General features: G+C 44.8%; 1 protein-coding gene across 1 annotated transcript in view; it reads left to right on the forward strand.

The window, feature by feature from the left end:
* LOC139543455 (multiple epidermal growth factor-like domains protein 9) overlaps window positions 1-23,096 on the forward strand; it is a 69,358-nt gene that overhangs the window by 30,827 nt on the left and 15,435 nt on the right. The window contains exon 3 of the mRNA XM_071349556.1: window positions 21,252-21,391. Within this exon, the coding sequence (XP_071205657.1) occupies window positions 21,252-21,391 (140 nt within the window). The remainder of the gene's footprint in view (window positions 1-21,251; window positions 21,392-23,096) is intronic.

Genomic DNA, 23,096 nt, shown 5'->3' on the forward strand with positions numbered 1-23,096 from the left:
CTGGTGACAGACAATGCTGTGAACATGAAGGCTGCTTGGTCTAAAGTGGAGGAATCCTTCCCTCACATCACACCCATTGGCTGTGCTGCTCATGCATTGAAGACAAGAGAGCCAAGGAAATGGTTAGGTATGTGAAGGGTCATCAAGTTATAGCAGCAATCTACCTCACCAACCAAAGTGAGAAGAATAAGAGCACCACATTGAAGCTGCCCAGCAACACCCGTTGGGGTGGTGTTGTCATCATGTTTGACAATCTCCTGGAGGGGAAGAGGTCTCTCCAAGAAATGGCCATATCACAGTCTGCTGATATGGACAGCCCCATCAAGAGGATCCTCCTGGATGATGTATTTTGGGAGAGAGTGGTAAGCAGCCTGAAACTCCTGAAACTTATAGCAGTAGCCATTGCACGGATTGAGGGATGACAATGCCATCCTGTCTGATCCTGTTCAGTCTCTGCTTGCAGATGTAAGAGAAGAAATCCGTACTGCCCTGCCCACTTCACTGTTGTTCCAAGCAGAGGAAACTGCAGTTCTGAAATGCATCAAAAAGCGTGAAGACTTCTGCCTGAAGCCCATACACGCCGCAGCGTACATGTTGGACCCCAAGTATGCTGGCAAGAGCATCCTGTCTGGTGCAGAGACAACAAGCCATCCTCAACAAGGTTGGAAAGTGACAGTGAAGATGAGGCCTCAGTCTGATGTTCAAGAGGTGGACACTAAATTGTTTTTTTATTTCTATTGGAAGGATGTAATTATGTCTACTTAGAAACATAAACCTTTTATCTTATCATGTCTCCATATATGGTAAAAATATCCAATGCAAAAAAAATCTACATTTTAAATGGTATTAATATTCACTTGCATATATTTCTGTTAATTCCCATATATTCCCGTTAATGCCCACAGAAAGCTTCCACCTCTGAATATTCCCCAAAATGTGCAACCCTAACTCGGACACACTGCAGCCTTCCATCACGCTGCCTGTGTTGCACTGCAGCCTTCCGTCACGCCGTCTGTGTTGCACTGCAGCCTTCCGTCACGCCGTCTGTGTTGCACTGCAGCCTTCCGTCACGCCGTCTGTGTTGCACTGCAGCCTTCCGTCACGCCGTCTGTGTTGCACTGCAGCCTTCCGTCACGCCGTCTGTGTTGCACTGCAGCCTTCCGTCACGCCGTCTGTGTTGCACTGCAGCCTTCCGTCACGCCGCCTGTGTTGCACTGCAACCTTCCGTCACGCCGTCTGTGTTGCACTGCAGCCTTCCGTCACGCCGCCTGTGTTGCACTGCAACCTTCCGTCACGCCGTCTGTGTTGCACTGCAACCTTCCGTCACGCCGTCTGTGTTGCACTGCAGCCTTCCGTCACGCCGCCTGTGTTGCACTGCAACCTTCCGTCACGCCGTCTGTGTTGCACTGCAACCTTCCGTCACGCCGTCTGTGTTGCACTGCAGCCTTCCGTCACGCCGTCTGTGTTGCACTGCAACCTTCCGTCACGCCGTCTGTGTTGCACTGCAGCCTTCCGTCACGCTGTCTGTGTTGCACTGTAGCCCCCAGTCATGGCTACTAATCGTGTCAACTAGAATTTCATTATGGCCAGATGGAAAATGTCAAAATCAGCCTGCAGAGTCCCCTTAGAGAGAGACCTATGGAGAGAGTGGCTCAAGATCGCAGCCCTGTTGAGTACGTTTTGCTTTTTTGTCTGTGTAATGTGGAATTACAATGACTAAAGCTTGATACTGCTCTGAAATTCTGAAATGGATGTCCTCTTGTTTGCATTCAATTAGTGGTGGAGTGGTCGTTGATGCCTTTTTGCCCCTTTTGAAATAGCCACTGAACTTGTAGGGATTGAGATAAGAGCTTCATATTGGACTGAAATGGATGTCCCCATGTTTGCATCAATTTAGTGGTTGAGTGGTTCGGCTGGTCGTCAATGCCTTTTCACTGCTTTTAAAGGATGTGAGATTAGAGAAAAATATGGTCTAAACCCCAATCTAGGAGTCCAAAGCAGCTGTCAACTTTCAAGGAAAGAGGGAAAGACATGTAATCCGAGACCATTCAAGACTTCAGACTTAACTTCAGAGATATGTGTGTGGGCAGGCACTTGGGATTATTTTTACCAACGGAAACTCTTAGTCATCAGCCTATATATAAAACGATCCTGCAAAGCATTGCTTCCTATTGAAAATATTTTTTCAAATGGCTTAAAATGTAAATACTCTTTTTAAAGTTGAAGGTATTTATGGTGAGCAGATTTGTCCTCCCAGACACGGGCCAATGCTAAGTGCCTCTGCGGCTAATCCGGTCTGGCAGTGATGTCTTAGATCCAGTGCACACATTCACTTCCAGCCTGCCAAAAGCAGACCTGAATTCAAATACTATTTGAAATAATTTCATATACTTTATCGTTGCTTGATTGAGCTTGACTGACTTAATGGAACCAATAGATAGTTGAAAAAGGGCTTTCGAGGTAGCCTAAAGTAAACACTTAAAGAATTTGAAAGATTTTAAGTGGTATATGAACCCAGGTCTGCCTGCTACTGGAGTTAACCTCCACTGGTTAATTCAGCATAGGCTCCCTTCAGGTCATCCACACTGAATGTGTCATTTACAATTCAAAGCAGGGCAGAGTTTTTAATCTCAGGTAAATTTAAACGTTATTGAATAAAATAGACTATTGGTGAGAGTTTCAGGCCTGTTTTTAAACGGTTGGCTATTTTGTTTTTTAAATCGTAAAATATTAATGTATATTTTCATAATGGTCTATTGCTTTGAAAAATATTCTAGGTCTTTATGTTGTGGTGGAAAACTAACCGTTTTTCTATGGATTGCCGTACGCATGACATGCATCTATATGGGTATGCATATCGTGCACCACTTACACACAGACATCCCCCTTTAAACCTTAAGTATACATGTTAAAAATAAACACTATACACACATTTTATCTTCAAATATGTCAGTGTGAATGTTGGCAGTGTTTTATCACTGGTGTCCCAGCAGTGGATGGCCTGTTCTCATTGTGCTGTGGCTGTTGGACACGATTCAAGCCTGCTGCCAAGACCTCTGTGTGCCCCCACCCCCACAATCAGACACTCCACACCAGACACTTGTCCAAGGACACATATTCTGACCAACATAGTTGTGTACTGCAAGTACTTGATGCATTGAACCCCACAAGTGAAAAGGCCATTTCTGTTTGTGAAGATATGAGGTTTGATCTGTGTGGATAGAAATGCTAATTTCTTATTTTGGGTGTTCGGTTGGGTTGTGGTGGTAGAACATGTTGATCAATTGGCTTACTGTATGCATTGTATGATACAGTATATCCTGCATGTAGTGTAAAAAAATATTAAAACTATTTAAATTTGTATAATTTTTATCAGCCTTTAAATAGCGCCACTAGGGACACAACCATTAACTCCTCAGTGCTTTCATTCTCCTCTACCCGCAGTGCTTTCATTCTCCTCTACGCTACCCTCGGTGCTTTCATTCTCCTCTACCCGCAGTGCTTTCATTCTCCTCTACCCTCGGTGCTTTCATTCTCCTCTACCCGCAGTGCTTTCATTCTCCTCTACCCGCAGTGCTTTCATTCTCCTCTACCCTCGGTGCTTTCATTCTCCTCTACTCTCGGTGCTTTCATTCTCTTCTACCCTCAGTGCTTTCATTCTCCTCTACCCGCGGTGCTTTCATTCTCCTCTACCCGCAGTGCTTTCATTCTCCTCTACCCGCAGTGCTTTCATTCTCCTCTACCCTCAGTGCTTTCATTCTCCTCTACGCTACCCTCAGTGCTTTCATTCTCCTCTACCCTCGGTGCTTTCATTCTCTTCTACCCTCAGTGCTTTCATTCTCTTCTACCCTCAGTGCTTTCATTCTCTTCTACCCTCAGTGCTTTCATTCTCCTCTACCCGCGGTGATTTCATTCTCCTCTACCCGCAGTGCTTTCATTCTCCTCTACCCTCAGTGCTTTCATTCTCCTCTACGCTACCCTCAGTGCTTTCATTCTCCTCTACCCTCGGTGCTTTCATTCTCTTCTACCCTCAGTGCTTTCATTCTCTTCTACCCTCAGTGCTTTCATTCTCCTCTACCCTCGGTGCTTTCAGTCTCCTCTACCCTCGGTGCTTTCATTCTCCTCTACCCTCAGTGCTTTCATTCTCTTCTACACTCGGTGCTTTCATTCTCCTCTACGCTCGGTGCTTTCATTCTCCCCTACGCTCGGTGCTTTCATTCTCCTCTACGCTCGGTGCTTTCATTCTCCTCTACGCTCGGTGCTTTCATTCTCCTCTACGCTCGGTGCTTTCATTCTCCTCTACGCTCGGTGCTTTCATTCTCCTCTACGCTACCCTCTGCGCTTTCATTCTCCTCTACGCTAAGGCTCGCAGAAAGCTGTTACGTCTGACGGGGCTCCGATCAATAAGTTCATGATAAAGCCTCTCTGTCTAGACTCTGGACTAGTGCATGCATGGTGCAGTCTCTCCCCTCATCCCTCTTCTGCCCATCACCACCCATACTCCTGTCAGAGCCCCTGACAAACGTCAGCCCCTCAGCTACTTTTGCTAATGGAAACTGACTCTGTTCTACACTGTTAGTAGATGGGGAAGGGAGGATATTTCTCTTCATCATAGGGATTGGAAGAAACAAGTTCCACTGTTTGCTGCCAGATGCAGCATCAATTATGCAGTACACTGGAGCCGGTGGGTGTACACTACAGTATTAGGACAGGCACATCATTCTCTTCCCCCTCCTCCCGACAGACCACTGTTGTGTTCATCCACTGAGGCTCTGCTGCGTTGGTGGATGTGCTGGTAACATTTAAAGGCCAAAACTCAGACTTTTCTGTGTCGGCTGGCTTGTGTCCTCCCCCCCTTTGGGAATGTTAGGATTCATGCCCCTTGGTTTATAAAGAATTTTAACAAATCTGTTTTTTGTGAAATACCATAGAGGGTAGGCAATAGACTTAATCTTATCTGGACTTGCATCATTATCGCTTAGAAAATAACTCTTAGATAAAGAACTCTCCGTCAGTCTGAGGTGAAATTCACTTGGCGGCCTGACTGCTGGTGCTGTGGGTTCACAAAACCTGATGTGAATAATGAATAGAACGGAGATGTATCCTCTCCTCCTGGATACTTTCAGTCCTCTGCTTTCAAAGCAGTCCATTTAATTTCAGGGTTGTCCAATTTCTGTCCAAGTGAGTAGGTTGGTTACGTGCCAGCTGCATGTCGGTTCCATGGACATCAATCATTAATTATACCTCACTGTGTCTGTGGCTAGCTTATAGGCTTCTGGCATATGACTAGAATATGTTTGGACTGATTTCCTTAAAATGTAGTAGACAAATTATTATATTTCTGTGGAGATATTTTCATGTAATTGCAAATACAATTTCTAATAGTCTTTACCCTAGAAACCTCAGTGAACTGTTTTGGTTTAATAGGGCCCTTTTATGTACATATTGTTAGTTTATCTGTGATCATTGTTGAAAAGGACCAACTGCCTACCAAAAGGCAAATAACATTGCCAACTCTTGTATAATTATTTTAATTGCACATTCGATGCTGGACAGATTGCTCACTAAGATCCTGAATTCTGGGACCAGTGTGAACACTGAAGTAATAAAATGCACGTGGAGAGCTCTGAGTTACGGTGTATTCTTATCCCATGGTGATGATTGGGGGGGGGGGGGCAGCTTATAAGTTATCCGAGGTGCCTTTGTTCGTCTGATCCCTCCGTAGACCTCTCCCATCCAGTGGTTTAGTGGTGCCTGGAAAAGTGTGTATACTTTTAATTTGCCCCAAATTTCCCAAACGGCCCACCCAAAGAAGAAAAGGCGCCCTGTGTAGAAAAATTCTATGAGAACACCGTGACATACACTCTGAATTACCTAAAATGAGAACTCCCATGTTGGTCTTTCACAGTCAGGCCAATCTAAGCTGTACTGTGCTAGTAGGCTAATAGTAGGCCTACTATTGAAACAGATAAATGAGGCTGTCAAATGACTCTGTCAAATGAATTCACAGGTTTCAGATTTTTTCCATTATGTTCAGGTTTTCACTCAGTCACACTTTTTTAATAGAACATCCAATTTTGTTGTTTTTCTAAGGCCACAACAATGCTTAAACCACATCAGGAGACAACTTTGGAAGTGTGGGAAGTTTTAGAAATGTACATTTTATTTTTTAGTGTAGGTGTCCTTTAATTCAAAAGCAGGCCCCTAGCACTGTTGGGTTAGCGGTGTTTCTGTAACACGAGGTGACATTTGCAAAACAAATTGTCACTGGATTGATGCAAATAATCATGATATCATTCTTCCAGGTATACATTGCTCACTTGGGTACACACTGGTTAAATCAGTGTTGTTTCCATGTAATTTTAATGAAATTACGTGAACCCACGTGGATTAGACGTTGAATTGACATCTGTTCCCAGTGGGAGACGACTTTGTAGCTAGTTAACATTTAATAGAGATGGTTTTTGGGAAAGCCTTTCCATCTACCAGAAGACTGTTACAGTGCCTTCACTGCTAGACAACCATTTTCAGGTCTTGACAGATTTTCAAGCAGATTTAAGTAAACTGTAACTCAGGCACTCAGGAACATTCACTGTTTTCTTGGTAAGCCTCTCCAGTGTAGATTTGGCATTGTGTTATAGGTTATTGTCATGCTGATATGTGGATTAATCTCCCAGTGTCTGGTGGAAGGAAGCGTACCTGAGAAACTCCCCAGTCCTTAACGATTAAAAGCATACCCATAACATGATGCAGCCACCACTATGCTTGAAAATATGGAGAGTGGTACTCAGTAATGTGTTGTATTGGATATAACCCAAACATAACACTTGGTATTCATGACAAAAAGTGAATTGCTTTGCTAATTTTTTTGCAGTATTACTTTAGTACCTTGTTGCAAACAGGATGGATGTTTTGGAATATTTTTATTCTGTACAGGCTTCCTTCTTTTTAGTATTGTGGAGTAAAACTACAATGTTGATCCATCTTCAGTTTTCTCCTATCACAGGCATTCAACTCTAGCTGTTTAAGTCACCATTGGCCTCATGGTAAAATCCCTGAGTGGTTTCCTTCCTCTCTGGCAACTGAGTTAGGAAGGATGCCTATATCTTTGTAGTGACTGGGTTTATTGATACACCATTCAAAGTGTAATTAATAACTTCACCATACTGAAAGGGATATTCAATGTTTTTGTTTTGTTTACCCATCTACCAATGGGTGCCCTTTGCGGGGCATTGGAAAACCACCTTGGACTTTGTGGTTGAATCTGTGTTGCAAATTCACTGCTCGGCTGGGGGACCTTACAGATGTGTGTGGGGTACAGAGATGAGGTAGTCATTCAACAATCATGTTAATCCCTATTATTATACACAGAGTGAGTCCATGCAACTTATTATGTGACTTGTTAAGAATATATTTACTCCTGAACTTATATAGGCTTGCCATAACAAAGGGTTTGAATACTTACTGACTCAATACATTTCAGCTTTTCATTTTGTATTAATTTGTAAAAATGTGTAAAAACATAATTACACTTTGACATTACGGGGTATTGTGTGTAGGCCAGTGTAAAAAATTAAATCTAAACAAAATTAATTTTAAATTCAGTCTAACTCAACAAAATTTGGAAAAAGTCAAGCGGTGTGAATACTTTCTGAAGGCACTGTAGGCCTATCATTAACATTGCTTTAGTTTTCCTGCTTGAAACTGACATTTTACTTCATATTATGAGGTATGTCTTACCTTGCTTCAAAGTAGCCTATAGCCAAAATCCCTCCATAGAAACGTGGAGGCAATTGTTTTATAAAGACTTCCTCGTATGCGTTCTGCTGTTTTATTGGTTTTCTTTCAACTTTCTTTTTTATTGTCTAGCAGCCAAAGGCATCCTAGTCATATTAGCAACCGATAATAGTTGTTGCATCTTTAGATCTCACCTCTTTCTAAATTCCTAGCGGATATTTCTAAACCGTGTGTGGTTGTGTGGTGAGCATTTTAGAAAGATGTTTTCCCGCAAATTGCATTTGGGAACATTCACGCTTAGGCCTAACGTGTGCATATTGCTGCACTTTAAATGTGAAGAAATAATAGTTTATCAACATTTTAAGCTAAACATTCTGATCTGTTCCATCAGCCTTATTAATTGATACAGCATATACCTCCACTGCACTACTTTGATACACATCGTGGGGATTAAAAAGTGAGTACATTCAATGACCACTGAAAAATAAGTGGGTATGCGGCGTATACCCTACACTACACCATGGTCTCCTACTTGAATAACAAAACCTATGGTTGGCCATTGGCCATGTTGCTCATCCCTGTGTCCATCCCCCAATCAGTCTCCGCTCTCAGCCGCCATCACAGTGCAGGGCGACCGGCGCCGGCCATGGTGTTGTTGCCATGGAAACCCCAACCCTTATTGCGCCTGTGGGGATAGGATGGAGTGAGTTGCGGCTCTGCAGGGTTTGGGGATTATGCCCAAGATGCATTAAAATAGGGTCTGTTCTCCCCTTATTAAAATAGGGTCTGTTCTCCCCTTATTAAAATAGGGTCTGTTCTCCCCTTATTAAAATAGGGTCTGTTCTCCCCACATTAAAATAGGGTCTGTTCTCCCCACATTAAAGTGAAATATCTCACCGTGTGTACCAGCGAAGACTTGCGTAAGCATCAGAATGTAGGAACATAATGTTTTGCTGGGGGTTGTGCCAAACCTTGCATCTGTTTACATTATCACCATGACACTTTGTGCTCTGCAGCAACCTTTCTCTTTATCCAGGCAGCTCCCTACATATTTAACATGACTGAGAGAGAAAAGGATCAAAGGACTGCCGGTGCCTGTGACAGATCAGTGTCAGAGCAGCAGACCTGTAATAATAAGCTGAACACCCCTCTGTTCTACCACTGTGGACTCACTCCATACAAACATCAACAATACAGAACAAAGCTATTTCATTAACACCTTCATATGAATAGATTTGACCATGTTGAAATGTTAATGAATAGATATTGCCATTTCTCCAAATAGTATCTCCAAATATTTTGAAATGCCTAGGTGCACTCACTGCTCAAACATCTGGAGGGGAAGTGCTGGCCTAGCTTAAGTGGATACTGCAAGTAAACACAAGGTGTGGAAATCTCCATGTAAAATACTAGACTTAATCTACTAGAGCTAGCGTATTTTTATATGAGAGTGATGCACCTTGATTTTAAACCAGCTCTGTGTACTTACTATCCTAGCCCATGAAGACTACTGCAGTGACAGCCACACACTACTGTTTAGTGAGAACTCTGCACTTTGTAGTTTGAGATGGATTAAGATGCCAAACACATTTCCTCTTCCTCTCCCTCTCCTCTTCCTCTCTTTTCCTTGAATGAGGGGGAATCTCCTTCCTTGCTCTAGGATGCACCATACATAATTTATGATCCCTTTATTAATTGAAGGTCTGTCTCCACCGTGTGTGTATATGTCTGTGTTTGTGGGCCAACCCACCCTCTTTTATGCATGAGTCTGTTGTAGTAGTAGTAGTAGTAGAACACATTTGTCTGGTGAAGTGAGGAGGTAAAACTCAAGACAGGCTATCTGGGACTGGGAGCAGTTAGTTTAGGCTGGTTTCAAACACTCCTAATGAGGCTCATCTGGCTCAGCTCTGACCACTGACCCCGTAGCCTGGTCCCAAGACTGTATTCCGTATTTACACAGAAAGAGCAATTCCATTATACTGGGAGGATTCTGCAATAGACAAAGTACATAATATATGAGGACAATGCAGAGACTAACCATATAACTAGGCCTAATAAAAGTGTACTCTCTACAGGCAGTTCATGCATTGTGTGTCTTCAAAGAAGAAAAGACAAGGGATGTACAATATATCGGTGAACATATCGGAATCGACCGATATTAGTTTAAAATGCCAACATCGGTATCGGCCCGATGTCTAGTTTAACGCCGATGTGCAAAACGGACGTCAAAGCTGACGTGCATACCTATATAACGTAGGTACATGGCGTAATGACGCCACGTAAAATGTTGCGCTACACGTGCAACACAGCATTCCTAACCTAGCCCACAATGTCTGCTGTGTGGATCGAGCAGTCAACAAGTCGAGCAGTCATTTGAAAGAGTAAGAAAGTCGTATTGCATGCTCATGAATGTGCTGGTTGTCATACCGCTGCTGCCATTTCAATGGCATTTGAGAACATGTTTGAAACTTGGAAACATGAACACACTAGCTAGCTCCTTTCGAACAACTGACTCGAGAAATAAGCTCATCAACTGCACCTGCAGCATACATGATACCCTCTGTCATGGCATTGAAACACCTGCACAACAAAACTGCCGACACAGGCTGTGAACAAGCGATTCGGTGGCATTCTCTCTTTACTGTGTCGCCACCATGCTCAATGCTATGTACAAGGACCGCTACTTTGATGCAGACAAGAAACGGGGTTTATGTGAAATGTTACATACACAGCTGGACAAGATGGGAACAGACACAGTGACAGTGCACACTGAGAAAGAGAGGCCACAGACAGACAGAGCTGAAACTTCACTGCTTGACATGTATGACATGCACTCAACACTGCCCTTTCCCACCTGGACAAAAGGAACACCTATGTGAGAATGCTGTTCATTGACTACAGCTCAGCGTTCAACACCATTGTGCCCACGTAGCTCATCACTAAGCTGAGGACCCTGGGACTAAACACCTCCCTCTGCAACTGGATCCTGGACTTCCTGACGGGCCGCCCCCAGGTGGTAAGGGTAGGCAAACACGACTCCAACACCGTCATTAAGTTTGCTGACGACACAATAGTGTCACAATCACCGACAACGATGAGGCAGCCTATAGGGAGGTGGTCATAGAACTGGCTGTGTGGTGTCAGGACAACAACCTCCCACTCAACGTGAGCAAGACCAAGAAGCTGATCGTGGACTACAGGAAAAGGCGGGCAGAACAGGCCCCCATTAACATCGATGGGGCTGTAGTGGAGCGGGTCTAGAGTTTCAAGTTCCTTGGTGTCCACATCACCAACTAACTTTCATGGTCGAAGCACACCAAGACAGTCGTGAAGAGAGCACAACAAAACCTATTCCTCCTCAGGAGACTGAAAAGATTTGGCAGATCCTCAAAAAGTTCTACAGCTGCACCATCGAGAGCATCCTGACTGGTTGCATCACCGCCTGGTATGGCAACTGCTCGGCATCTGACCGTAAGGCACTACAGAGGGTAGTGTGTACAGCCCAGTACATCACTGGGGCCAAGCTTCCTGCAATCCAGAACCTATATAATAGGTGGTGTCAGAGGAAAGCCTATAAAATTGTCAGACTCCAGTCACCCAAGTCATAGACTGTTTTCTCTGCTACCGCGGTACCAGAGCACCAAGTCTAGGACCAAAAGGCTCCTTAACAGCTTCTACCCCCAAGCCATAAGACTGCTGATCAATTAATCAAATGGCCACCGGACTACTTACATTGACCCCCCCCTCCATTTGTTTTGTACACTGCTGCTACTCGCTGTTTATTACCTCAACTAACCTGTACCCCTGCACACTGACTCGGTACCGGTACCCCTATACAGTGGGGAGAACAAGTATTTGATACACTGCCGATTTTGCAGGTTTTCCTACTTACAAAGCATGTAGAGGTCTGTAATTTTTATCATAGTTACACTTCAACTGTGAGAGACGGAATCTAAAACAAAAATCCAGAAAATCACATTGTATGATTTTTAAGTAATTAATTTGCATTTTATTGCATGACATAAGTATTTGATCACCTACCAACCAGTAAGAATTCCGGCTCTCACAGACCTGTTCGTTTTTCTTTAAGAAGCCCTCCTGTTCTCCACTCATTACCTGTATTAACTGCACCTGTTTGAACTCGTTACCTGTATAAAAGACACCCGTCTACACACGCAATCAAACAGACTCAAACCTCTCCACAATGGCCAAGACCAGAGAGCTGTGTAAGGACATCAGGGATAAAATTGTAGACCTGCACAAGGCTAGGATGGACTACAGGACAATAGGCAAGCAGCTTGGTGAGAAGGCAACAACTGTTGGCGCAATTATTAGAAAATGGAAGAAGTTTAAGATGACGGTCAATCGCCCTTGGTCTGGGGCTCCATGCAAGATCTCACCTCGTGGGGCATCAATGATCATGAGGAAGGTGAGGGATCAACCCAGAACTACACGGCAGGACCTGGTCAATGACCTGAAGAGAGCTGGGACCACAGTCTCAAAGAAAACCATTAGTAACACACTACGCCGTCATGGATTAAAATCCTGCAGCACACGCAAGGTCCCCCTGCTCAAGCCAGCGCATGTCCAGGCCCTTCTGAAGTTTGCCAATGACCCTCTGGATGATCCAGAGGAGGAATGGGAGAAGGTCATGTGGTCTGATGAGACAGAAATATAGCTTTTTGGTCTAAACTCCACTCGCCGTGTTTGGAGGAAGAAGAAGGATGAGTACAACCCCAAGAACACCATCTCAACCGTGAAGCATGGAGGTGGAAACATCATTCTTTGGGGATGCTTTTCTGCAAAGGGGACAGGGCGACTGCACCGTATTGAGGGGAGGATGGATGGGGCCATGTATCGCGAGATCTTGGCCAACAACCTCCTTCCCTCAGTAAGAGCATTGAAGATGGGTCGTGGCTGGGTCTTCCAGCATGACAACGACCCGAAACACACAGCCAGGGCAACTAAGGAGTGGCTCCGTAAGAAGCATCTCAAGGTCCTGGAGTGGCCTAGCCAGTCTCCAGACCTGAACCCAATAGAAAATCTTTGGAGGGAGCTGAAAGTCCGTATTGCCCAGCGACAGCCCCCAAACCTGAAGGATCTGGAGAAGGTCTGTATGGAGGAGTGGGCCAAAATCCCTGCTGCAGTGTGTGCAAACCTGGTCAAGAACTACAGGAAATGTATGATCTCTGTAATTGCAAACAAAGGTTTCTGTACCAAATATTAAGTTCTGCTTTTCTGATGTATCAAATACTTATTTCATGCAATAAAATGCAAATTAATTACTTAAAAATCATAGAATGTGATTTTCTGGATATTTGTTTTAGATTCTGTCTCTCACAGTTGAAGTGTACCTATGATAAAAATTACAGACCTCTACATGCTTTGTAAGTAGGAAAACCTGCAAAATCGGCAGTGTATCAAATACTTGTTCTCCCCACTGTATATAACAATCATTATTGTTATTTCATTGTTACTTTTTATTATTATTTTAACTTTAGTTTATTTTGTAAATATTTTCTTAACCAACAGTGCAGTTCAGGAAGAGTTAAGGGCTTGTAAGTAAGCATTTTATGGTAAGGTGTACTCTTGTTGTATTTGGCGCATGTGACAAATTGATTTGATGATGAAATCCTGGTTGAGAATAAAACGACTGAACAAATGAACGAAACAGCACTGCAAGTAAGTGAAAGAAATATAAGTGTTGATGATGTTTTACTGGTAATGGGGACATATGTGAATGCCAACAACATAACTTGTTGGTCTCTGTGTGTGTGTGTGTGTAAAACCTTTATTTAACTAGGCAAGTCAGTTAAACTTCTTATGGCTGAAGGGGCAGTATTGAGTAGCTTGGATGAAAGGTGCCCATTTCAAACGGCCTGCTCCTCAGTCATAGTTCGTAATATTTGCATATTAGCATTGGATAGAAAACACTCTAAACTTTCTAAAACTGTTTGAATTATGTCTGTGAGATTAACAGAACTCATATTGGCAGGCAAAATCCTGAGTTGAAATCAAAACAGGAAGTCAGAAATCTGAGCTTGTCTGTATTCACCAGAGTCCCTTAAGAAATCCAATTGAGTTATGAATGATGTTGCACTGCCTAGGGGTTCCACTAGATGTCAGCAATCAATAGAAATTCCAATGAGAGTTCTATGATGTTGTGGGAGAGAATGAGAGCAGAATCAGTCAGGTGTCCATCAAGCAGCCATGTTCTGATCATGCCTTTTCTTCATGCAAGCCACTGACGTTCCATTACTCACGCAGACAAGAACAAATACTCCGGTTGGAACTTTATTGAAGCTATATGTTAAAAACATCCTAATGATTGATTCAGTACTTAGTTTGAAATGTTTCTTTGACCGGTAATATCACATTTTGAAGTTTTTGTCCGATATAACGCTGACCAGAATTAGCATTTGGATATATAAACCAGACGCGCTAACAAAAGAAGGTATTTGGACATAAATAACGGATTTTTTCGAACAGCACACACATTTATTGTGGACCTGGGATTCCTGGTGTGCTTTCTGATCTAGATCATCAAAGGTAATGGAATATTTATCATGTATTTTATTGTTTATAGTGACGCCATCTTTGCAGCTGTGGTATGCTACTTTTGAGCGCCGTCTCAGATTATAGCGTGCAATTATTTTTCCGTAAAGTTTTTTTGAAATCTGACACAGCGGTTGCATTAAGGAGAGGTATATCTATAATTCAATGTGTATAACTTGTATTATCATCTATATTTATGATGAGTATTCATGTTGAAACGATGGGCTATGCAAAGTCACTTGATGTTTTTGCATTTAGTGAATCAATGTAAACTCAGATTTTTTTATATAAATATGAATTTAATCAAACAAAACATGCATGTATTGTGTAACATGAAGTCCTATGAGTGTCATCTGATGAAAATAATCAAAGGTTAGTAATTCATTGTATCTCTATTCTGGTTTTTGTGAAGCTATCTTTAGCTGGGAAAAATGGCTGTGATTATTTTTGGTTTTGTGGTGACCTAACATAATCGTTTGTAGTGCTTTCGCTGAAAAGCCTATTTGAAATCGGACATGTTGGTGGGATTAACAACAAGATTACCTTTAAAATGATATAAGACACATGAATGTCTGAGGAATTTTAATTATGAGATTTCTGGTTTTTGAATTTGGCGCCCTGCACTTGGACTGGCTGTTGTCATATCGGTCCCGTAACCGGGACTGCAGCCATATTAATAACAAATTATTATTTACAATGATTATCTACCCCGACCAAACCCGGACCATGCTGGGCCAATTGTGTGCCCTATGGGACTCCCAATCACGGCCGGATGTGATACAGCCTGGATTCGAACCTTAGACCTCTTTGGTCTTGGCCATAGTGGAGTTTAGAGTGTGACTGTTTGAGGTTGTGGACAGGTGTCTTTTATACTGATAACAAGTTCAAACAGGTGCCATTAATACAGGTAACGAGTGGAGGACAGAGGAGCCTCTTAAAGAAGAAGTTACAGGTCTGTGAGAGCCAGAAATCTTGCTTGTTTGTAGGAGACCAAACACTTATTTTCCAGCATAATTTGCAAATATATTCATTAAAAATCCTACAATGTGATTTTCTGGATTTTTTTTCTTCTCATTTTGTCTGTCATAGTTGAAGTGTACCTATGATGAAAATTACAGGCCTCTCATCTTTTTAAATGGGAGAACTTGCACAATTGGTGGCTGACTAAATACTTTTTTTGCCCCACTGTACATACATACATTCTAAGTGATTTTCAAGGGGTCTTTCTCCATTCTGAGTTTTTTATACTGTTCAACCCCCAAATAAATGAAATACATTTCTGCATTTCCTGCGCTCATTTATGGTAATTTCCACACTGTTTGCCTCATATCGTGCAGCCCTACGTCGCAATCTAGGCCGTATTTTTAACCAAATGTTGCAGTTGCGATTTGACACTTAGGTGAACTGTTGGAATCATAAAAATATAATGATTATTATAAGTATATAGTTTGTAATCAAAGTGCCCACTATTAAATTCTGTCTTTGACATGACAATAAATGAAAATGCGAGGGAGGAGTTATTGTGACAGGGTAGGAACCAAAGTGTTGGTCAGTGTTTCCTAGGGGATCCTATAATCTTTGGCTACATTGAATGTTTTCTCTTAGCTGCTTCATGTAGTTAATATATTCATGCTTTCCGTATTCCTCTTTGATTTAAAAGATACATTTGCACAAACATCGTTGTCATCAACATTTTTGCATGTGCTGCATTGACTATGCAGACTGAACGCAAGTGTGTCATGGTCGAGGAGCAACAAATGCGCTCCTTGAGTGATGGGGCTGGGCTAGCTCTGTGTGGAAAGCGGCAACGAGAGAGAGAGAGCATGGAGAAATGACTCAAGTAGCGGAGGAAACTATAAAAATGGAGACATGGTGTATCACATTTAACAAACCAAACATTCAAATACTGTTATAGAAGGTAACGTAAAAACCCAAACTGGTCCGTGCATCAATACCGGTATATCGTAAAATATGGTATACCGCCCAGCCCTAATTCTTGTCCACGCTCACTTAAAAAAAAAGAAAATTCAGTTCGTCTAATAATTTGGTCATGTAAAAATGATTTGAACTCGCATTTCACGATCTGACATAATGGCAGGCAACAATTTAGGCTTTAAATTAGTGACTCTTTTTTCTTCTTCATGGTTTTAGGTCCATTTCTAAGCATTACTGAACAAAAAGTCGTTCATTTGGCTCCCAAATGGTTCTTCGTTCAGTAATGCTTAGAATTGGACCTGAAACCATGAAATTAAAAGTAACTTTTAGGTGAACAGAGCTAAATGATCCGGCTCACAGAAAATACTCGGAATGCCCATCACTACTGTAACGGTGTTCCTCTTCCTCTTCATCCGAAGAGGAGGAGCATGGATTGAACCAAGACGCAGCGTTGGAATAAGACATGATATTTATTTAAACCAAAAACAGATGAAGACGAAAAAACGAACTAACTTCGATTAACTAACAAAATAACAAAAACGAATGTAGACAGACCTGGACGTAAGAACTTACATGAAACATGAAGAAAGCACGAACAGGGAAATGACTACATAAATTAACGAACGTACAAACAAACCGAAACAGTCCCGTATGGTGCAACATAGACAGACACTGACACAGGAGACAACCACCCATGACAAACAATGTGAAAACACCTACCTTAATATGATTCTCAATCAGAGGAGATGAAAACCACCTGCCTCTAATTGAGAACCATATTAGGTACCCATAAACCAACATAGAAACAGAAAACATAGACTGCCCACCCAAACTCACGTCCTGACCAACTAACACAACAAAACTAACATAAAACAGGTCAGGAACGTGACATAACCCCCCCTCAAGGTGCGAACTCCGGGCGCACCAGCACAAAGTCTAGGGGAGGGTCTGGGTGGGCATCTGACCACGGTGGTGGCTCAGGCTCTGGGCGAGGTCCCCACCCCACCATAGTCAATCCCAGCGTACGTCTCCCCCTTAGAATGACCACCCTCTTTTTCCACCCACCTAATATAAGGGGCAACACCAAGATAAGGGACAGCTCCGGGACAAGGTAGCTCAGGACAGCGAGGTAGCTCGGGATAGAGAGGTAGCTCAGGATAGAGAGGTAGCTCAGGATAGAGGGGCAACTCCGGACTGAAGGGCAGCTCCGGACAGAGAGACAGCTCTGGACTGAGGGGCAGTTCTGGATTACTAGCAGCTTCGGGCTGAGGGGCAGCTCATGGCTGACTGACGGCTCTGGACGCTCATGGCAGGCTGACGGCTCTGGACGCTCATGGCAGGCTGACGGCTCTGGACGCTCATGGCAGGCTGACGGCTCTGGACGCTCATGGCAGGCTGACGGCTCTGGACGCTCATGGCAGGCTGACGGCTCTGGACGCTCATGGCAGGCTGACGGCTCTGGACGCTCATGGCAGGCTGACGGCTCTGGACGCTCATGGCAGGCTGACGGCTCTGGACGCTCATGGCAGGCTGACGGCTCTGGACGCTCATGGCAGGCTGACGGCTCTGGACGCTCATGGCAGGCTGACGGCTCTGGACGCTCATGGCAGGCTGACGGCTCTGGACGCTCATGGCAGGCTGACGGCTCTGGACGCTCATGGCAGGCTGACGGCTCTGGACGCTCATGGCAGGCTGACGGCTCTGGACGCTCATGGCAGGCTGACGGCTCTGGACGCTCATGGCAGGCTGACGGCTCTGGACGCTCATGGCAGGCTGACGGCTCTGGACGCTCATGGCAGGCTGACGGCTCTGGACGCTCATGGCAGGCTGACGGCTCTGGACGCTCATGGCTCACTGGCGGCTCTGGACAGATCCTGTCTGGCTGGCGGCTCTGGACAGATCCTGTCTGGCTGGCGGCTCTGGACAGATCCTGTCTGGCTGGCGGCTCTGGACAGATCCTGTCTGGCTGGCGGCTCTGGCAGATCCTGTCTGGCTGGCGGCTCTGGCAGATCCTGTCTGGTTGGCGGCTCTGGCAGATCCTGTCTGGTTGGCGGCTCTGGCAGATCCTGTCTGGTTGGCGGCTCTGGCAGATCCTGTCTGGTTGGCGGCTCTGGCAGATCCTGTCTGGTTGGCGGCTCTGGCAGATCCTGTCTGGTTGGCGGCTCTGGCAGATCCTGTCTGGTTGGCGGCTCTGGCAGATCCTGTCTGGTTGGCGGCTCTGGCAGATCCTGTCTGGTTGGCGGCTCTGGCAGATCCTGTCTGGTTGGCGGCTCTGGCAGATCCTGTCTGGTTGGCGGCTCTGGCAGATCCTGTCTGGTTGGCGGCTCTGGCAGATCCTGTCTGGTTGGCGGCTCTGGCAGATCCTGTCTGGTTGGCGGCTCTGGCAGATCCTGTCTGGTTGGCGGCTCTGGCAGATCCTGTCTGGTTGGCGGCTCTGGCAGATCCTGTCTGGTTGGCGGCTCTGGCAGATCCTGTCTGGTTGGCGGCTCTGGCAGATCCTGTCTGGTTGGCGGCTCTGGCAGATCCTGTCTGGTTGGCGGCTCTGGCAGATCCTGTCTGGTTGGCGGCTCTGGCAGATCCTGTCTGGTTGGCGGCTCTGGCAGATCCTGTCTGGTTGGCGGCTCTGGCAGATCCTGTCTGGTTGGCGGCTCTGACCGATCCTGACTGACGAACGGCTCTAGCGGCTCCTGACTGACGGGCGGCTCTAATGGCTCGGGACAGACGGATGGCTCAGATGGCGCTGGGGAGACGGATGGCTCAGATGGCGCTATGGAGACGGATGGCTCAGATGGCGCTATGGAGACGGATGGCTCAGATGGCGCTATGGAGACGGATGGCTCTGGCCGGATAAGGCGCACTGTAGACCTGGTGCGTGGTGCCGGAACTGGAGGCACCGGGCTAAGGACACGCACTTTCAGGCTAGTGCGGGGAGCAGAGACAGGGCACACTGACCTCTCAAAGCGCACTATAGGCCTGATGCGTGGTACCGGAACTGGTGGTACCGGGCTAAGGGCACGCATCTCAGGGCGAGTGCGGGGAGAAGGAACAGTGTGTACAGGACTCTGGAGACGCACAGGTGGCTTAGTGCGTGGGGCCGGAACTGGAGGCACTGGGCTGGAGACACGCACCATAGGAAGAGTGCGTGGAGGAGGAACAGGGCTCTGAAGACGCACTGGAAGCCTGGTGCGTGGTGTAGGCACTGGTGGTACTGGGCTGGGGCGGGGAGGTAGCGCCGGAAATACCGGACCGTGCAGGCGTACTGGCTCCCTTGAGCACCGAGCCTGCCCAACCTTACCTGGTTGAATACTCCCCGTCGCCCGACCAGTGCGGGGAGGTGGAATAACCCGCACCGGGCTATGTAGGCGAACCGGGGACACCATGCGTAAGGCTGGTGCCATGTAAGCCAGCCCGAGGAGACGCACTGGAGACCAGACGCGTTGAGCCGGCCTCATGACACCTGGCTCAATGCCCAATCTAGCCCTACCAGTGCGGGGAGGTGGAATAACCCGCACCGGGCTATGCACACGTACAGGAGACACCGTGCGCTCTACTGCGTAACACGGTGTCTGCCCGTACTCCCGCTCTCCACGGTAAGCCTGGGAAGTGGGCGCAGGTCTCCTACCTGCCCTCGGCCCACTACCTCTTAGCCCCCCCCCAAGAAATTTTTGGGGTTTCTTCTCGGGCTTCCAGCCACGTCTCCTTGCTGCCTCCTCATACCAACGCTCTTGGGCTCTCGCTGCCTCCATCTCCTCACGAGCGCGGCGATACTCCCCAATATGCGCCCAGTGTCCTTTTCCCTCCAATACTTCCTCCCAAGTCCACGAGTCCTGCTTACTTGGCCGCTGCTCGAATTTCCGCTGCTTGGTTCTGGTAAGGTGGGTGGTTCTGTATCGGTGTTCCTCTTCCTCTTCATCCGAAGAGGAGGAGCATGGATTGAACCAAGACGCAGCGTTGGAATAAGACATGATATTTATTTAAACCAAAAACAGACGAAGACGAAAAAACGAACTAACTTGGATTAACTAACAAAATAACAAAAACGAATGTAGACAGACCTGGACGTAAGAACTTACATGAAACACGAAGAAAGCACAAACAGGGAAATGACTACATAAATTAACGAACGTACAAACAAACCGAAACAGTCCCGTATGGTGCAACATAGACAGACACTGACACAGGAGACAACCACCCACGACAAACAATGTGAAAACACCTACCTTAATATGATTCTCAATCAGAGGAGATGAAAACCACCTGCCTCTAATTGAGAACCATATTAGGTACCCATTAACCAACATAGAAACAGAAAACATAGACTGCCCACCCAAACTCACGTCCTGACCAACTAACACAACAAAACTAACATAAAACAGGTCAGGAACGTGACAACTACGCAACACAGCTCAAATGGGACAATGGTGTCTTAAAAGGGCGATAACATACTTTGTAAAAAATGAATTGGAGTGAATAATTTGTAATTATTTATACATTTTATAATAAAATTATTATTAGTAATAATTACAATCGGGATGTTGTGTCCAGTGAGGTAAATGCAGATGGACAAATCCATGCTTCAGCCTATGTACATTTTATAGCCACTATGATGCATCATTTAGGTTACAGGTGATAATGCATATTGCTAATAGTACATCTGATAATAGACGCCATAGTCCAATCTGTTAAAATAATTTTTACCCATATGTTTTTGGGCTCATTTCTGGAGGTGATAATTACATTTTAAGTGTTAGCATAATTTTTTTTCTCATACATTTTGAGTAGAATGTCTGTTTAAAAAGTCACCAGAACTGAGCTTCAGTCCTTCTATATGGGACCCCGGACTCACTGTTACTTCAGGAATTGAACCAGTGTTCTCTTTAAATGTGAGTAATGTGCTAAAGTGTGTGTCTGTAACTGTGACATTCTCAATTTGGCTACACCATTGTAGTGCATATTTTAAGCAGGCATTATGAGAACCCAGGGGTCCTGACTGAAGTGTCACCAGCTTTCTGTTCTTTCCACAGCTCTGGGATGTGCGTGTGTAAGACAGGCGTGTACGGTGACAAGTGTGACGATTGCCACCCAGGTTTCTTCCGGTTCAGCAGCATGGGTTGCCAGCCATGCCAGTGCAATAATCACTCCAACTACTGCCACCCACAATCAGGTGAGTCACCCTCGCTGTGCCCAAGGTTGAAACAAATGTCTGCCATGGCCTCTACTCTATGCCAGGGCTGTGCAGACTGCAGAGAAGCCACACATTTGCACAGATGCAGAAATGCATTAAGCAAACTAACTTTTATTAATCAAATTAACTCTAGGGAAGCCTTTTCCATGAAATCATATTCGTAACATGTCCCCAACAGAGCTGTTTATGCAGTAAACACGAAACTGCATTAGTTGTTATGTAACAGGAAAAAAACTGCCATACTGAATTCTCCTCCAGAGAGATTCACTCCCATGCTCCCTGCTGACAGACTGTTTGGGGAGTTGCAGTGATTTGATTTGTATTCACACTGTGTGATATTGCCTTGGCCTTAAAAGGAAGAAGAAAAAAAATAATCCATCGGCTGTTAAAATGAGTTTGTCGACCACAGCCAACGTAGCTTCCATTCCGCTAATGAGGAAATGCCAGAGTCATCACTCCGCTGCAATCACTGTGATAAGCATTTTCGCCTGTTCCCTTTCACTTTTCCATAGTTCACAGCTGGGCAGAATGGCAGGCCTAAGTACGTGCAGCATGATAAGCAAATTACGCACCTTTCCTCCTACACACATTAATGAATATAGATCTGTATATAATGACGAGATGCCGATGTCTCCGCCCTAACAATGGTAGTGGTTGACCCAAAGGCGGAAAGGCAGGAGACCATTTTAGGGCCAAAATGAGCCCATAGAAACACATTGGGCATATTTTAGGACAGATTTTGGCGAGTGTGAAATCTCTCGATTTGCATTTTCCTCTCTGTTTACACACACACATCTTCTCTGTTTACACACACATGCCAAGCCCCTCCCCCCGCCATTCACAACAACAAAGATGAGAGATCACTTCTTCCCCTCTGACAAATGGTTTCAGTTCACTATTTGCATTTGAGGTTTGGTCGAACAGAATCGGTCATATGGAGACCCAAACACATTGTCATTATTTTACTGTATTAGAGGAGAAGTTAACCTTTCTAACGAAACCATGTTTACGTCTCAACTCCTCAGATTACATGCAGAGCAGACACTACTAAAACGGGAGTTTCAAACAACTTTGATTTTGGAAAATGAATGCTCACTTTGTCGCGCACGGCTTTGCGGTACCACGTACCCGTTATACTAGCTGTCTAGTCTGTGTTTTAAAAACACAATTATATAAGGAATTGGCAACTCGTTCTCATTCTGAGAAATAAGGTAGGCCACTTGATTTCAACATCTGAACAAAGTGTACAGGCTAGCATCCTTTTAAACACTTTGAGACGGACAGAAGGGTGTGTTCATAACAATTCAACTGTTCTGCCTTGTTCGCTAGCAAATGGATCCAAGTTGACTAAACTTGAAATATAAATATTAGCTGGCTACTCACTATCACGTGGGCTTGTGCTTGAGAAATTGTTTATAAGACCTGTGTTAATTTCCTATAATGCCTTCTACAAGAAGTTAGTAATTGGGCTATAAGTGAATGTGTATTATGCTTGGTTCAAAAAAGCAGCTTAAACTATTTTGATAAAATATATTGAACAAAAATATAAACGCAACATGTAAAGTGTTGGTCCCATGTTTTATGAGCTGAAATATCCCAGACATTTTCCATATGCTCAAGAAGCATATTTCAAATTTTGTGCACAAATTTGTTTACATCCATGTTAGTGAGCAATTCTCCTTTG

The sequence above is a fragment of the Salvelinus alpinus genome, chromosome 18, assembly GCF_045679555.1.
Source record: "Salvelinus alpinus chromosome 18, SLU_Salpinus.1, whole genome shotgun sequence".
NCBI lineage: Eukaryota > Metazoa > Chordata > Actinopteri > Salmoniformes > Salmonidae > Salvelinus > Salvelinus alpinus.